The sequence below is a fragment of the Pipistrellus hanaki genome, assembly GCF_964339955.1.
Source record: "Pipistrellus hanaki genome assembly, chromosome: 2".
Classification (NCBI taxonomy): Eukaryota; Metazoa; Chordata; class Mammalia; order Chiroptera; family Vespertilionidae; genus Pipistrellus; species Pipistrellus hanaki.
Genome location: NC_140504.1, coordinates 188,940,057 through 188,958,624, shown reverse-complemented (window position 1 = coordinate 188,958,624; position 18,568 = coordinate 188,940,057). Strand labels below are relative to the sequence as shown.

At 38.0% G+C, this 18,568-nt stretch overlaps 1 protein-coding gene across 36 annotated transcripts in view; it reads right to left on the bottom strand.

Moving 5' to 3' along the window:
* Positions 1–18,568, bottom strand: part of EIF4G3 (eukaryotic translation initiation factor 4 gamma 3) — a 240,507-nt gene that overhangs the window by 179,749 nt on the left and 42,190 nt on the right. For 29 of the 36 annotated variants that reach the window (XM_084874802.1, XM_084874781.1, XM_084874803.1 and 26 more), the window contains one exon: positions 5,149–5,224. The exons of 1 other annotated variant lie outside the window; for it this stretch is intronic. Coding sequence is in view for 28 of the 35 variants with exons in the window: in XM_084874781.1 (XP_084730907.1) it covers positions 5,149–5,224 (76 nt within the window). In the remaining 7 variants the exon portion in view is untranslated. Of the gene's footprint in view, positions 1–5,148; positions 5,225–8,663; positions 8,869–18,568 lie in introns of those variants that run through there. 6 more of the 36 variants (XM_084874805.1, XM_084874804.1, XM_084874806.1 and 3 more) reach the window with 4 other exon arrangements.

Here is an 18,568-nt window from a genome sequence, read left to right as displayed (position 1 = left end):
CTACACAATTACTTATGACAGTTCAATTTCTTATAACTCATTTTATTTTACCAGCTAGTTTTTAAAAATATGCATACAGGGCTTTGTGAAATGGCTCTGAAGGGAATATCCCAGGGCTTTAAGAATCCATTTTCAGAGTCCTCTATCATTAAATGACTTGATTATTGTTTCTACTATTTTCTCATCTGAGAAATTCAAAAGCCATTTATAGCTGACATTTAACAGAACATCCTCTATATCTCTAAGGTTAATCCTTCTTTCAAAGGCGCAAAATCAAGTAAGCACGTATTATATAATATTTTAATTAGGTATGTGATTTAACATTTAATGAGCAAATCCACATTAAATATTAACAAGAAATCCTAACTTCATAAATGTCATTACTCAGCAGATACCAAGAAATGTCATTACTCAGCAGATACCAAGAAATGCAGAAAAACAGACCCACAATATTTACAAAGATTATATGCTAAAAAATATATATAATTCTATATAATAAAGAGGTGATATGCAAATTAACCCTCACACCCTCACAAGATGGCTGCCTATGACCAGGCCGGCAGAGGGTGTTAGTAAGGGACAACCAAACGACTGAAAAGTAGGCCGTGAGGGGTGACCAGGCCAGCGGGGGTGGGGGCAAGCAGGCCAGCGGGGGGGGGGGGGGGGCAGTTGGGGTGACCAGGACGGTGGGGGAGAGTAAGGGGTGACCAGGCCAGCAGGGGGGCAGTTAGGGGCAATTAGGCTGGCAGAAGGGGTAATTGGGGGTAACAAGGCCAGTAGAGGGGGCAGTTAGGAGCTACCAGGCTGGCAGAGGGGGGCAGTTGAAGGCAACCAGGCCAGCAGGGGTTTCAGTAAGGAATGATCAGGGCAGCGGGGGGAGGGGGGGGCGTGAGGAGCGTCAATTCTGGCAGGGAGGGGGCAGTAGGGGGTGACCTGGTCGGCAGCAGGGGGCAGTTAGGGCAACCAAGCAGGCTGAGCGATTAGAAGCCAGCGTCTAGGATTGTGAGAAGGGTGTCTGACTGCCAGTTTAGGCCCGAGCCCCAGGGAAAAGTACCAAGAAGTGGTCAGTATGCCTCAGTGACTGGTTGATCGGTCGTTCTGGTTTTTCTGCCATTAGGGTCAATTTGCATATTACCCTTTTATTATATAGGACTAGAGGCCCGGTGCATGAAATCTGTGCACTGAAGGTGGGTGTTCCTCAGCCCGGCCTGCGCCATCTTGCAGTCCAGGCCCCCTCCCGGGAGAACCGGCAGTCAGACATCCCTCTCGCAGTCCAGGCTCTTGCAGTCTGAGACCCCTCATTTCTCACCACATGCCTGCAATGGAGGCAGGAGATGCTCCTGCCACTGCTGCTGCACTCACCAGGCGTGAGCCCGGCTTCTGGCTGAGCGGCACTCCCCCTGTGTGAGTGCAGTGACCACCAAGGGGCAGCTCCTGCATTGAGCATCTGCCTCCTGGTGTTCACTGCATGTCATAGCGACCAGTCGTCCCACTGTTTGGTTGATTTGTATATTAGCCTCTTATTATAAAGGATGAGGGATAATGACAAAAGTATCCTACTCATTTCTAATTAATGATTCAAGGAGAAACTTATATAAACCAGGCTAAATAAGTAAATAAATAAAAACATGTAACACGAAGGCTTTATAGAGTCCTACTTTTATACTTCTTTGAGTATCAGCAGAGAACCTACCTAAAATGGCTGACACAGGGCATAAAGCCACAATTCAGACATAAGTAAAATCTTGCTTTATACTTTTTTACAACTAGACAGGAGGTATGTTTGCCTTTCAAATAATTTAACCAATTCAATTAAAGTAACATATGGACACGACATGCTGAGGAGGGAGGAGGTGAATTGAGAGTTAGCCTTTATTTTATGACACAGAAATGATACTAATGGACCGAGACACTAGAGGAATAACGATCTATATATATAAAAGCCTAAGCGACCAATACGACCAAATGACTAGAATGACTGGTCGCTATGATGCACACTGACCACCAGGAGGCAGATGCTCAATGCAGGAGCTGCCCCCTGGTAGTCAGTGCACTCCCACAGCCAACCTCCCCTGGCTAGCCAACCTCCTGTGGTCCCTCCACCCGGCCAGCAGACCCTCATCACCCAATCAGGGCTGAGCCCTGGGCTAGGATGGGGAACCAAGAGTGGGTGGCAGCAGAGGGGCCCCTTTCCCAGGGGGGCCGAGGGCTGGCTCCCTTCTGGGGCCGGTAGCCAACTTCCTGGGGTACCTCACCTTTTGTCCTTCCCTCAGGCTGGCAGGCCCCGATCAGCCCAACCCTGATTGGCCATGATTGCTGGCCAGACCTAGGGACCTCACCCATGCACGAATTTCATACACTGGGCCTCTAGTCAATTTATCATCTCGGGGTTTAGAAAAAGGGGAACTAAGAATGTCAAAACACCTGGTCAACCACTGTCCTACATTCAGTTAAAGTGTACAACATTGGCCGGGACCGGTTTGGCTCAATGGATAGAGCGTCGGCTTCGGGACTGAAGGGTCCCGGGTTCGATTCCGGTCAAGGGCATGTACCTTGGTTGCGGGCATATTCCCGGTAGGGGGTGTGCAAGAGGCAGCTGATCGATGACTCTCTCATCGATGTTTCTAACTCTCTCTCTCTCCCTTCCTCTCTGTATAAAATTAATAAAATATATTATATTTTTTAAAAAATAAAGTGTACAACATTGTAAAGGTGCAGCAGATACTAAAATTATTAAGAATGAAAACAACTGATCAAAAAATGAAGACTATCATATTTCAGGATTTTTGTGTATTTATTAATTGTGAGAGAGAAAGCGAGAGACAGACAGACAGAGAGAAGAATTCATGCTCCACTCATTCAAACATTCATTGGTTAATCTTGTATCTTCCCTGACCAGGGACGGAACCGAAACCTTGACATATTGGGATGATTCTCCAAACAACTGCACTACCCTGCCAGGGCTTATTGGTATTATTTTTTTCTGTGTTTAAAGTTCTATATAAGCTATTTTATTCTAATTTTTTCACTTTATAATATTAGCTTTATCTATGCTATTTGAAACATCTCAAATAATTGGTTGTACATTATTATTAGAATGTAATATTCATTCAACATTTGTCGGGTATTTCTTAAGTTTTTAATGCATGTCAAGCATTATTCTAGGTGTTGGTAACATGGTGAGCAATCCAAACCTTCAGTCCTCATAAAGCTTACCTTTGTGTGAGCTAGAAATGATAGGGAAAAAATATATAAGCTATATATTAGTGGGTAGTAATAAGTGCCTTGATGAAAATGAGGCAGAATAAAGGGATGGAAAATGAGTGGACATTCTACTTTAACTAGGGCTCTCTGGAAAAGTAGCATTTAAGTAGAAACTTAAAGAGTGAGGAAGTGAGCCTTGCAGATTTCTAGAGAAAGAGCATTTCCAGTACAAAGAGAGCAGTGCAAAGTCCCAGAGATAGCAGCATGCCGAATGTGGTCTTAGAACTGCGAGGAAGCCAGAGTGGCTAGAATATAGAAAGGTTAGAGACAGAAATCCAAGAAGTATGTGGAGCATTATAGACCATGGTAAAGATTCTGGATTTTAATCTAGGTGTAACAGGAAGCCAATGGAAACTTAAGAGCAGTAAATCTGAATTTCCCTTTAAAAGGAAGTAGCTACTATAGAAAGAGTATACTATGTTTAGGGCGGGCGGGTATTTGTGGTGGTAAAGTGGAAGCAAGGAGACCAGTTAAGGAAATTATTGTAATAATACAGGCAAAAGATAATGGCTTGCTCTACAAAGGCAGCAGTAAGAGAGAGGAGTAATGGATGTGATCTGTATTTTGAAAGTAGAATATGATATCTTGGGTGTGGGATGTGAGAGAATGAAGACCAAAGGATGATGTCACGGATCTTGGACTGAGCAACGGAGAGAATGTGGTACTATTTATAGAAATGAATACTGGGTGAGGAATGGGATTTTGTTGAGAAAAATTAATATATGTAAACATTATTTAGGTGAGGAGTTAAGCATAGAGTTCTGTCCCTTCCAGCTTAGTGTCACTTCCACAGCAAAGTGACTTCTTCCTTTACCATATAATAGCACATTCACATATCTAATCCTATTCTTAACCTGATGGATGTCTGTGAAATTCTAAAATTATATCGTAAAAAATTGTACATGTTCTTTTTTGAGGAGAAAGCATTGTAACCATTTTCAAATTCTAAAAATAATTCATAGCCCAAAGGGATAAGAATCATTGCTTTATCATATAACCTTAAGATTATAATTATTTATTTACTCATCTTCTTCACTACACTGTGAGTTTCTGTAAAGCACCCTGTCATATTCCTAGGAATAAACAGTACAATGAACTAAAATATTTAAAAGATATGTCTACCTTCCCTATTCTCCCCAAAATTCTCTCAGGCTCACTGTTAGATAGCTGAAATCTGCATCTAATGCTATTACCTTCAACCTCTAACTTTTAAATCCCTTCAATTTATGAATCTGAACCAATCATTTAACATAAATTAAATCTCCTTCCCATGTTTTTTTTCCAAACTTTCTGTATTTTTACATGTAGAGAGGGGGAAAAGTAAAATTTAAAAATGTGTTAAAAAAAAAAAGTAATTTTAAGAAAAGATACCCAAAAAGAAAATTAAACCTCACAATGTCCTAAAAGAAATCACAATATAAGGCCAAAGGCAAATATTTATGAAAGAAAAAAAAAAAAGAAGAGAGACGATTTATGAACCAAGAGGTCACGGCTTGATTCCCTAATAGGACATGCTGACTGAATCCCCAGTAGAGGAAATAGAGGAGGCAGCTAATCAATGATTCTCTCTCATCACTGATGTTTCTGTCTCTCTCTCTCCCTCTCTCCCATCCTCTCTGAAATCAATAAAAATATTTTTTTAACAAAGACAGATGTATGAGCCGATCTAGCTTAATCATTTTTGTTAAATCACTTCTTAAATTACTAAGATGGGGAAAGGTCTATTCACTGCATTAAATTATATACATCTAATTCTATTTGGGATTTTATTGAACCTTTTGCCAAAAAAATCTATCATATGCCTATCAAACAAGCATTGCCTGTAGCGTCAAAGGCTCACGTGGGGAAACAGACACACACTATGAGCAGTTGTGAATCACTCACCGTGCTGTACACCGCCGAGACCGCGGGTGCGAAGATCCGGTCCTCCAGGGGCTGCTGCCCAGGTCCTCTAGGGATTCTACAGAGCGAGTTAAGGGTAAGAGATCTCAAAAGTGGACATGTTAGCAGTAAGAGAAAATTACCACCACCAAATGCTGTCAATGACCCAACCTTTGTCACCAAGGGGTCATACCCTTAATTCTCCACAGAAACTGGAAAACAAAGTATTTCAAATATCCTAATGTAACTAGATCAACCTCTCCAAAAGTGATTCCCATGATAAAGCATTCCATGGAAACTCAAAACAAATACAATTACACAACAAGCCTCCAAACTTTAGGCCTCTGGTGAAAATCTACCACCTTTCCTTTCCCTAGAAAGAGACTAGGAAATGTAAGCAGGATATTCAGAAAGATAAGACTAATTCATCAACCAGGAAATTGCTGACAAAGGCCCAGTCTTTTCGCTAAGGAATAGAGAATACAACTGCTTCCCTGTTTTTCTCTTTTAGCTGCTATTTTCCCTCATATCCACCCACCATTTTAAAAAGAAGCTCTCCATCATAGTTTAGTTTAAATTGTGTCAGCATGTTGTCAAGACATTCTGTTAAAAGACAAAAGACTATCATTCTATTTAGCTCTGAAATTTGAAAAATGTAATAGGGTCTTCTATCTGGTAAGGTGATATTTTTTTTAACTCTAAGAATGACAACCATACCCTAACCGGTTTGGCTCAGTGGATGGAGCATCGGCCTAAGGACTGAAGGGTCCCAGGTTCGATTCCGGTCAAGGGCATGTACCTTGGTTTCGGGCACATCCCCAGTGGGGGGTGTGCAGGAGGCAGCTGATCGATGTTTCTCTTTCATCGATGTTTCTAACTCTCTATTCCTCTCTTTTCCTCTCTGTAAAAATCAATAAAATATATATGTTTTTTTAAAAGAATGACAACCAAAGATTGGCACAAAAGATTAACAGCAATTATCTCTGGATGGTAGGATTACATAACTATATAATGTGCTTTTTCTGCAATAAATATAAATTATTTACATACTAATTTCAATGTATTTTTAAAAGAATGACTATGTAAATACAGTAAACCCAAAAATGAGAGAATCCTTCCTTCATTGTAACTAATATTTAATACTACTCACACTAATACTTCTCACACTATGTTCCTTTCTAATTCAATGAAACAAGCTTGAAAGACAGAGTGACAGCTGCAGATAATTTTATATGAATGATGACAAGTTGCAGAAGTCTGAAAGAATCATTAAACGTGAAATTCTTTATATCTAAATAGCAACATTTACTGAGGTTAAAGAAAAAACAAAATGAAATGAAATCCTATGCTTTAGTCATTCAAAATTAATAACCCTAAATAGTCTCTCGACAGTTCTTAAACTAGCCACCTCAGACAACAATTCAATGCACTGCCAATGCACCCCCATGCATGAAGAACTGATTTAAATGCCACATTGAGAAATAACAAAGCTAAAGCAGGTCATTAATAAACTGCTTCATCCAAACTATATATATGTTTGCAATGCAGAAACATAAGCCTAACAAGTTTCAGGAAACAAGTTCTTGTCAACTATTTTAGAAATAAGATTACCCTTGGCTGAAATAAAACTTCCTTTGAATTATAGTTCTGCATGGTGGTCACACAAATAATGAAAAAATATGAGGCTATTCTTTCTTCTGCAAAGCCAACTGCTACTGCTTTTTCTAGCGAAAGCTCTCTCACTATGTGAGAATAAGTTCTCAAATGAGTTATCAGTACTATGTCCTCAAAAGGGAAGGTTAGGGCTTCTGATTACTATTAGTTACTTTATTGGCAAACAATATTTAATTGTAAGGTTTCTAAAGAGACAATCATGTATTTGGCCAATAATCCAGTTAACAAACATTCTTTTTCCTTGGCAACAGATAAAGAACATTGATTTCATTTGCTTCATTCTCTGAAAACGACCAACAGAATATTGTGTGGGACTGATAAATGAACTGTTTCTTGAAAGAACATTTAGATAAAAATAATTATTTTAAAACAAAAACACAGTCCTATAAAAAGAAAACTAAAAAAAGAAGTCAGAAGATCTGAACGTAAAGCATACCACAACATAACCAACCAGGTTATCTTTACTGACTCATTCTATAGTACTCTGGTAAAATAAGGTTCAGCAAGATGAAGTAAGTTACCCAAGTTAGCAAGGCAAAGTACCAGGCCAGTCTCCCTGTATTCTAAAGACCGTGCTCTTCTATTACATCAGTGTATACAAAGGCAGAATACTTATACTATATGAAAATATATATATATATCAAAATATGGTTGGCCCTATCTATAAGACAAAACTAAAATAGTATTTCATCTCATAATAGAATCAATGGGGTGTGGCTCTAAAACTGAAAAGTCCCAAATTCTTGGCCCAAGTTGAATCATATTCCCAATGGCAAATGACTACTCACTATTACAGAGCAATTTTCTCCTTTAATCTTAGTGGTTATGGCTGCACATCTTCATAAGTACGATAAAATAACTGAATTATACAATTGAATACTGTAAATTATGTGAATTATATTTTAATTTAAAAATAATATTATAGTCATTTGCAACTTGGCTGGTTATCACCTTTTCCACTTAAAAAATCCACATAAATCATATGAAATAGGCACTGCTAGGCATTTTCTCCAAACACAGGTCAATTCAAAGAATTTATACGCATGTAGAGTTCTTAGACTACAGCATACTTCCTCCTAATTCTGCCAACCCTTAAGCTTATTACCAGCTCTCACCAGCCTCTGTATCTCAAGCATACTTCATTGGACACTTATTTCCCTTAGAGCTCAGGGTAACAAATAAATAGCTTCTCACAGCACCACTTAGAATTCAATCAATGAGCAGTGTAATATGCATGTGCTGTGCTCCAAAACACATTTTTATTTCTAAAACCTCATGACTGAAATACAATAGCACAACCACTTGACACTTCTGGTTCAAACTGCTGAACTACATATCATTAGGAAATATAAGGAAAATCGTTAAAAGTATGTAATAACTGAATTAAAACTTAACTAGAAATATGAATGTAATAACTGAATTAAAACTTAACTAGAAATATGAATGTAATAACTGAATTAAAACTTAACTAGAAATATGAATGCAAAAAAATTCTAATTCTACACACTTTTTCTAAAAAAATTGAAACTTTCAGAATTCAATAAAATTTGAAGTTTAAAGAGAATGAAAGTACAATAGACTTTAAGTGGATTATTAAAGTACTCACTATATACGCTACACATTAAATGTCAATTAGACTGACAAAAAAATTCAGCAACTAAATTTTATCAGAGAAACCCAGGATCTCTGGGGAGATTACGTAAGGATCTGAATGTTTCCTAGTTACACCATGAAGGAAAGAAAGGACCAATTTTTTTTTTTTTTAAGCACCAATGTTTACTGAAATTTCATGAATGATAAACTCTCCTGAGGAGAGTTTTGGAGCGATGGCAATCATAACTGACCTTGGGTTTGACTCGCAGTCAGTAACTCCTCGAAACGTAGATTTTGACAAGTGAGAAAGCAAGTAGTGAAAGTCCAGAGTGATCTTCCTCCAACTCGCTGAAACACTTATGCTCCATTTACAACTCCCAGCTGAATGTCCTAAACTTTGCCCCACTCCACTACAAGAAAAGCTATTATGCCAACGCTCAGCATAAGCAATATTCTTAAAGTGACAGCCTCGAGTTATTGCCTCAGTGAAAGGGAAAGTGAAAGTACAAACTCATTTCGCCTACTGCTTTAAAGAAGACACAGGCAACTAATTTCAGGAGATAAAAACAAATGAATGAAAAATATATTTTTCTGCAGTATGTCTTCTTTAAGCTTTAGGGCAATATAGTAATGTCAGTCAATTTATGCCTTCTCCACTTTCTCCTTTCTTTTTTTTTTATATATATTTTATTGATTTTTTACAGAGAGGAAGGGAGAGAGATAGAGAGCTAGAAACATCGATGAGAGAGAAACATCAACCAGCTGCCTCTTGCACACTCCTGACCAGGATTGTGCCCGTAACCAATGTACATGCCCCTGACCGGAATCGAACCTGGGACCTTTCAGTCCGCAGACCGACGCTCTACCGCTGAGCCAAACCGGTTTCGGCTCCACTTTCTCCTTTCAACCAAGTTTTTGATAATGAAAAAGGAAACTATGTAACATAAAAATAAGGACAGAATTTCAAAACTATACCCTATTTCACAAAGACACTATACATGACTTCTCAAAAGAAACAGTATTTAAAATACAGTTGCTTTGGAAATAGCTATAATGCCTTTAATATTATCAGTTCTGACCCATTAGGGATATGTCTTATAAAAATTAACTCAAATGGATAAGGCCTAAAGGTAGAGGCTAAAACTGTAAAATTTTAGTAGTAAACTAGGATAAATCTGCATAACCTCAAATGTGGCAAAAGATTGTTAGATATGCCATCAAAAGCAACAGCAACAACAAAAAGAGATAAAGTGTACTTCAACAATTAAAAACTTTTGTGCATCTAAGGACACCATACCATCAAGAAAGTGAAAAAAAAACTAAGAATGGGGGGAAATATTTGCAAATCATGTCTGGGATTAGTATGCAGAATATTCAAAGATTTCCTACATCTGAATAACAAAAAACACAAAAATGCAATCTTTCCCATATCTGACAAAATTCTAAAAGATCATGATTGATCTTTGCCACTTCAGTGAATTTATACACAGAATTTCTGTTATGAAACTTCTTAATTCTGATTTGACTGTTCTCCCCAAGGTGAGCAGCATCTCAGATTAACTTAACAGTTTTCACCTCAAAGTAGTTTACACGGAAAAGTGTTCAAAAGAGGAAACTGCTTTTCTTATTTACATCTGACCAACTAGTGCCTTTAGCTAAATTAATTCACCCAACTGCCACATGCCAAAAGTCAGGTTACTGAAAATACTTGTTCCCACCATGCCATCAAGGAGATTGGTAATTTTTACTATTTCAAAGATATTTAAGTGAAACTGGTGGGGTTTTTTTTTTAAGAATGTAGATTGGTGAATAACATATTCATTAATAGTATATTTTGGTACTTGATTCATGCTAAGGTACCAGCAGTTTGACCCACCACTGATTCTGCACCATTAGCGAAAATGTCAATAAAGTGGAAAAGGCATAAAATATCTTAAAACAATTATTAAGATAGTTCTGATCTCTGCCTCTAAATGGTATGCTACCCTAAGAAAGCCATGCTCTCTCACAGGACCCCCTGATGCCAGGATTAGAATTTCCAGTGCCAATATCAATTCCTAGAACAGAGCAAATCTAGGTAAACAGACCAGAAGCACAGTGCTGCCCATATGGGCACCAGAGAATCTCATAAATGTACTTATGTTAAATTAATGGGAAAAGGATCATCAAATGAGATCATGAAAAAAATCAAAGAGCTTTTCATTCACACTGATAGAGAACTACTGTGCATTTGAAAAATGATATATAATTATTCATTAATGTGCTGCCTGAAAAAAGATCAAAGTAGTATGTATGATGGGTTGCATTCCTTTAACCCATGTTTAGTAAAATTCAAAAATCAATGTAGCAAGAACAGCCTTCTCTACTGTCATCCCACTGTAGCCATTCCATCTGGGCCTCAACTCAGTCATGTAATTAGTTCTCCTTCACTTCATCCTTAGAATCTTACACTCAGGCCCATCCAACAAGGCTCATCAGTGTAGCTAAAACCATTAGAAAAAATTAAAACTCCTTATCTACCTTTTTCAAACCCTTTTTTCCATTTCTTTAGTTTCAGATTTAAGCAGCTAAGCACCCACCTCATGACGCGTCTGTCTGAAATGGGTACAGCAACTATGACAAGCTGAGCCAGTAACACCAATACAGTCCAAGGGCTCAAGTTGAATCCAATACACCTCAAGCAAGTCCTTTTATCTATAAACTTGAACCAATAATTCCAGCCAACACCTACATTTCAAAAACCTTGAAAATACTTCACCTTCAAGGTCAGACTTAAACTGAAACAGATCAATTTTGCACTGTTAAAGAGGCTTATTATAACAGTTCTAAAAAACACTAAACTCCAAAGAGTGTTTCTTCAAATCACCAATCTAGAGTACAAATTTGATTTTAGCATTCCAGTTCTTCCACTTACTACCTGTGCAGTTTCTGGGGGAGTTACATCTAACCTTTCTAAGCACATGTTTCTTCACCTATAAAATAAGTGAACCCACTAAAATAATAGCACCTACTTTGGAAGTTGATGTACAGTTTAAAGAATTTATTTAAGGTATATAACCTTATATACCTTAAGGTATATACCCCAGTATTTTATGAACATTGGGGTATAATAAATGACTGCTAATATTAAGACATCTAAGTGAAATTTATCTTTCTACTGTAAAGGTCAAATAAGGTACCAAAAGCAGCTGAATCAATGACAAAATAACAGAAATTTCCCCTCATATTTCAATCACATATTTATATGCTAACTTATACAATAACTATGAATAAATTTTCACCATGTTGTATGTTATAGTCTCTTCTTACAATGTATGACAATAGAGTTCTAGCATCTGAAAATTTAATAGCCCTGGCCAGTGTGGCTCAGTTGGCTGAGCACCACCCCATGCACCTAGAAGTGGCTGGTTCAATTCCAGAACAGGGCACAGGCCTGGGTTGTGGGTTTGATCCCCAGTCGGGGGAGGGGATGCAGGAGGCAGCCAATCAGTATTTCTCTCTCATCAATGTTTATATTTTTTTCTCTCTCTCTCCTTTCCCCTCTCTCTCTCTAAAATCAGTAAGAACGTATTTTTAAATAAATAAATAAAAATGTAGTATAATCATGTGCCACCTAATGACAGGGGGAAATGTGGCCATTAGGCGATTTCATCATTATGTGAACACTTACTTAGATGGCATACAAATTTACACAAACTTAGATGGAATAGCCTACATGTCTAGGCTATGTGGAATAAACTATTGCTTTTAGGCTACAAATCTGAATAGCGTGCACTGTACTACAACCATAATACAATGGTTAAGTATTTGTGTATCTAAACATAACTACACATGGGAAAGGTACAGTAAAAATACATTTTAATATGTTTTTTAGGTGGTATGCCTGTGTAGGGCTCTTACCATGAATGGAGCTTGCAGGACTGGGGGTTGCTTGGGAGAGGCAGTGAGAAGAGGTGAGTGAGTGTGAAGACCTAGGACATTACTGGATACTACTGCAGACTTTATAAACTCTGGGCATTTAGGGTACACTAAACTTATTTTTTTTAAATATCACTTTTCAATAATAAACCTTAGTTTAATGTAACATTTTTACTTCATAAGCTTTAAAACTTTTTGAAACTTTTGACTTAATAAAAATAGTTTTATTTGGTGACCATCAATTTGTTCCTATAGCCTTGTAATACAGCTTAACAGGTAGCATGTTACCTTCAACTGTGTTCTTCCTTTTTATTTTTCAAATAATTTTTATTGATTTTGAGAGAGAGAAAGAGAGTAGAAGGGAGAGGGAGAAAGAGAAAAACATCTATGTGAGAATAGAACACCAGCTGCCTCCTGCTTCTTACACACTCCCCCCTGGGAATCGAGCCCGAAACCCATGCATGTGCCCTGACTATAATTGAAACCAACAGCCTTTTGGTGCATGGGACAACGCCCAGCCAAACCACACCAGCCAAGACTTAACTCTTTTGATAAAACTTAGCTTAAAACAAACACATTGTACAGTTATATAAAAATACTTTCTTTATATCATTATTCTGTAAGCTTTTTTCCTATTTTTAAATTTTATTTTACTTTTTATATTTTTAATCTTCAAATGGGGAAATTTTTCCTGTTTTTTAGAGAGTGAGTGGAAGAGAGAGGAAAAGACAGAAACATCGATGTGACAAACACATCGATTGGTTGCCTCCTGCATGCGCCCCAACCAGGACCAGGCCAGGGAGGGACTTGCAACTGAGATACATGCCCTTGACCAGAATCGAACCCAGGACCTTTCAGTCCACAAGCCAACACTCTATCCACTGAGCCAAACCTGCTAGGGCTGCTTTTGAAACTTTTAGATTTTTGCAACTTCCTCATCCTCAGGAAATCCTTTCAAGTCACAGACAAACCTCCTAAATGTATTGTCAGATGCCATTCAGGTACTCCTGTGACATCATCCCCAAGCCCCAGCAAGGTCCTGGATGCAGTCATAGATGTTGTTTATAATCCTTCCAGAACTGCATCAGTGTCTTCCTCAGTTTCAGCAATGGCGTGGGCAAAGGTCCTCCTCATGTAGTAGGCCTTAAAAGCTGCTCTAACTTCTTGATCCATTGGTTTGATCAAAGAGATGGTGTGTGAAGGAAGAAACACTACTTTGATATTGGGATGAAGATCACCAATAAGAGGAGGATGTCCAAGAGCATTATCAGTATTAAATGATGTGCTCTTCTGCAAAGTACTTCTCCATATTGCTAGGCAGAGCAAGTCAGGAGGACATCTTGGAAGAGGAGCTGGGCCTTCATGTCTTATTGCTCCTACAGTACACTAAAGAGTGTGTGCTTGTTGATATGCTCGAAGGCCCAGAGATTCTCACTGTGCCAATCACAAAGGTCTTTAATTTGCAGCATGCAGTACTGCCCCCAAGCAAGACTGTGATCCTGTCCTTACAAGCCTTGAAACCCAGCAATGATTTGGCCTCCTTATAGAATAGATGAAAGTCCCGTTAAGCATCCGTTTCCATTACAGAAAGGTTTAATTCATATTGAATATTTACTCTGACAAGTAATTTTCCTCCATAATCACCTTATCTAGAGTTTCCAATTCAGCTGCCTTCATTTCAGCACTCACCTCCACATTATGTAATGGATAGTGATTCCTGAGTCATTTAAACCATCCAGAGCTAGCAGGAAATTCAACTTCCTGGTGTAGTCCAGCCTTTTCTTTAAACATGTAAACAATGGAGTTCGGGGGAGATAGAAGATGGTAAAGGGGCCATAAATGGTGACAGAAGGAGACTTGACTTTGGGTGGTGAACATACAATGAAAAATACAGATGATATATTATAGAATTGCATATCTGAAATCTATGTAAATGTTGTAACCAATGTCCCACAATAAATTCAATAAAAAATTTTTTTGAATGCAAACAAACTTTTTGCTTTGGCCAACATTGTTATGGTGCCAGGAGGGAGATGCTTCTGTGTCTGGTCTTCAATCCATCCCCTTTCTCCATGTCTGATACAGTTTCCTCAAAATTAGTCTCACTGCCTTCAATGAAGCAGATCTTTTTTTTTTTTTTTTAATATATTTTATTGATTTTTACAGAGAGGAAGGGAGAGAGATGGAGAGTTAGAAACATCGATGAGAGAGAGTCATTGATCAGCTGCCTCTTGCACACCCCCTACTGAGGATGTGCCCGCAACCAAGGTACATGCCCTTGACCGGAATCAAACCCGGGACTTTTCAGTTCCCAAGCCGACGCTCTATCCATTGAGCCAAACCAGTTTCGGCGCAATGAAGCAGATCTTTTAAAACCTACTACCACTTCATTCTTGTTCTTCAAGATCGCAGCTATGGTAGAATGAGACAAGCCTGACTCACCAGCAATAACTGAACTGATTTTCCACCTTTGTGGCTCTTATTCACTTTTATTTTTGTTTCCAAGTCACTCACTCAACACGGCCTTTACTTGCAACATTAGCAATGAATGGATTCTGTACACTTAGGGGTCATGACGAACAAAACATGAGTTTAAATCAAGCACAAGAGAAAATAATGCAATCAAGAGACAGTGGACAGCCCAGCCCAGTCACAGTTCGATTCTCAGTCAGGGCACATGCTGGGTTGTGGCTTGATTTTCCCCCCACCCCAGGGAGGAGGGCGTGCGGGAGGCAGCCAATTGAAGATTTTCTCTCATCACTGATGTTTCTATGTCTCTCTCTCTCCCTCTCCCTTCCTTTCTGAAATCAATATATATAGTTCTTTAGAGACGCAGTAAATAAATGTGTGTGAGGCTGCTGATGGCATACTGTTTTACAACAAACTTCTTTTTCTAAGTAGAAAGAGTACACTCTGAAACAAGTGGGGAATCTTTTTTCTTTCTGGGGCCATTTGGATATTTATAACATCATTCGGAGACCATACAAAATTATCAACTTAAAAATTAGCCTGTTTATTTGGTCAAATATTTAATTAACTCACCCCTAACGCCTTGGCAGGGCCAGACCAAATGATTTTGCTGTCATATAGAGCCCGCAGGCTGGCCATTCCCGACCCCTGCTTTAAAATGACAGTAAATAGTATTGTACAGTAAATATATACACCGATAACACTTATTATCACCAAATATGATGTACTGTACATAACTGTATGTGCTATACAGCAGGTTTCTTTACACCAGCATCTCCACAAACGTGAGTAACGCACTGCACTACACCCTTAGAAGGACTACAATGTCACCAGGTGGCAGGAATTTTTCATCTCATTATAATACTCCACGGCCACCGCCATACATGTGATCTATCATTGACCAAAATCCGGCACATGATTAATACTGAGGTTATTAAATAGAACTTAAAATCACAAATTCTTTTCCAGGAGACTCTGTGTAGTGTCAAGGATAATGCACTGTGTGGCACAATAGGTTTGCCTTAACAAATTACTAGTCCAGGAGGAAAGTTTGTAACAGATGATGGAATAAAAAACTCAAACTTTCACAAGACACAGATAAAGACTTTTAGTGTCTTCCAAATCTCTCTTAAGAATACAAATACAACAAAAATGGGTGGTATATGCAGTAGTGTTTGTTATATTATTCTCTATAATTTTCTATATGCAGGTCATTACAAGATAAATCAACTGTGTTAAAAAAAAAAACACAAAGAACTCTTTAGTGAAATTTTTTAAAAATTGTAAAATACAGTCCAGCTCTACCTGATAGTTTACATATGCAAATATAGCATGTTTTTAAAAATAACTTTTGCTTATTTAGCTTGATGGTTTACTTCTATATAAGCAAAATATAGGACAAAGGCCAACACTATTAACTTTTTCGTTAAGTGAGGCAAAAGGCATTCTTTGAATAATCTACATAACTGTCTAAATTTTCCACTTTATATCATCTATTAACACAAAAACATAGTCATTTAAAACCCATTTGACTCTGGTGAAAAGAATCTTATCTGTAGTTCATTATGAATATCACCAACAATGAGTTCGATGGGATACAGCCATACAAGAAGTAAATAAAGTTCATTTTGACTTTACTTTTTAAATGACAAAGAATAATGTCAACAAGATCAGGTCTTGCACTGTGGCACTTAGGTGTAGCAGGGCATACTTTATCAAAAACACAGGAGGGAAGTAGCTTCTTTTTTGCACTTTTCATTAAAAGAAATTGGAATGTTCTTTTGCAACTGTTTGTTTTTAGGTAAGGAGGTAAATTCTAAAAAAGATACTGTTGCTGCTGTAAAAGTCTGAACAATGGGGGGGGGGGGGTGGTGAAAGAGAAAGAGCTAGTGCAAGCCCTAACAAAGGCCGGCACACTGGCCATGGCTTACCCCGAGTATGAAAGCACTCTTTGTCTTTCTGGTCAATGCAAGGCCATTGAACGGCCCAGTATATAGGTTTGTTTTTTTTAAAGACAGGAGGAGAGAGAGGATGGGGGAGTTCTGCCTCTTTAGGGGATATCGCCTCAGCTGCCTGGCCACATTAAAGACGAGGATGGCAAGGACAGAAAAGCTTTCCAAGCTGCAGCTACGCAGGCTTTGTCTATTAAACACGGACCAGCAAAAGGACTCTTGTACCCTGCTTGCACTACAACTCATTTTACTATTAAACAAAATTCCAGAACTGCATTTCTATTGCACATTGACCCTTTAAATCTAGTTCATTCAGAAAACTACAGAGGAAATGAAGTCTTTTAGTTTCCAATTTGGACTCCAGAAATTATAAGCCCGCCCCCTTTGCATCAGAAAAGTTTACATTCAAAAACACATTTCACTTTTTGTTCACCTGTTTTTCTAAAGGCCAGTAACCTAAGGAGATTTTTCTAATGAAGGCAACAACAGTTTAATGTTTAACATAGTCCACAAAAGAGACCTCACATTTCAGTACAATATCAGGATGTGGATCATAACCATTTCCTCACGGCCATAATTTCACCAACTGAAGGGAAGTTAGTGAAAGAAGTTGTCATAGTTTAATTAATTTGATTGATGACTCACTGCATAATTATCTCTGGAGATACAGTTGGCATGAGACATCATTTCCTTTCAGATTCTAAACAAAAAAAAGGCTCATTCTCTAGTATTAAGAATAAAATTTAAATGTCGATTTGCCTTAAAAATACAAATATAGCAAACACACACACAAAGAAAGTTAGTATGTCTTATTGGAAATGTTCATTTCAAAATCCCAACTCATGACTAAGATTTTATGTATGCATGTGACTGACATTATGCAGCACTATATAAAAACTCATTTATGAGACAACTCAGGCTATAAATGCATTTTATTAAAGTTTATTCTGTAGATATTGTTTAACAAGAAATTTGGCCTTAACACTACTTGAAGAATTAATGAATTTCATCTTCTGAGTTGAAATGGGTATGGAATTGTAAAATAAGAAATTTGGAAAAGTTCTGAGAGTAATCTTATAAAAATGAATGTCTAACTAAATAAAGAGGGGAAAAAGATTCATAGATTAAGGTACATGCTGAAGGTCACACAGCTAAATTCCTTTATAATGGCAGTAGAGAATAAAAAGCCAAATTCACATACAGTTTGCAACCTCATTTTTATTAGGTCATGATTTGCAAATGAATAAATCTTCTACTAGTCCCAAAGGGCCTCTAAACAATTTTCTGAAAACCATACTGATTTCTGAAATGAAATGGTATTTCAGTGAGAATAAAGAAATGTGATAAAAACAAGGAACAGCTAAATTTATTAGGTAAATAAAAGGAAGAAGTAAATATTATTTACCCTTTTAAAAAAATCATCACTCACGGATATTGTTTCCATTGTTCAGACAGAGTTGGAGGTGGGGAGTATAAGAAAGGAGAGAGAAACATTGGTTGTCTCTCCCACATGTCCCAACCCAGATGGGGGATTGAACAAGCAATCAAGGTATGTGCCCTTGGTCCATGGGCCAATGCTCTAACCACTGAACAACCTGCCAAGGCAATCTATCCTATTTAATAAAAGCCTAATATGCTAAACGTCTGGTTGTCCAGTAGGCCATTCAACCAATCAAAGCAAAATTTGCTAATGATATGCTAAGGATACTCACTATAAGCACTGACCACCAGAGGGCAGACAGTCAACTGGTAGACCAGTTGCTATAATGTGCACTGACCACCAGAGGGCAGACACTCTGACCAATAAGTTAGCTTGC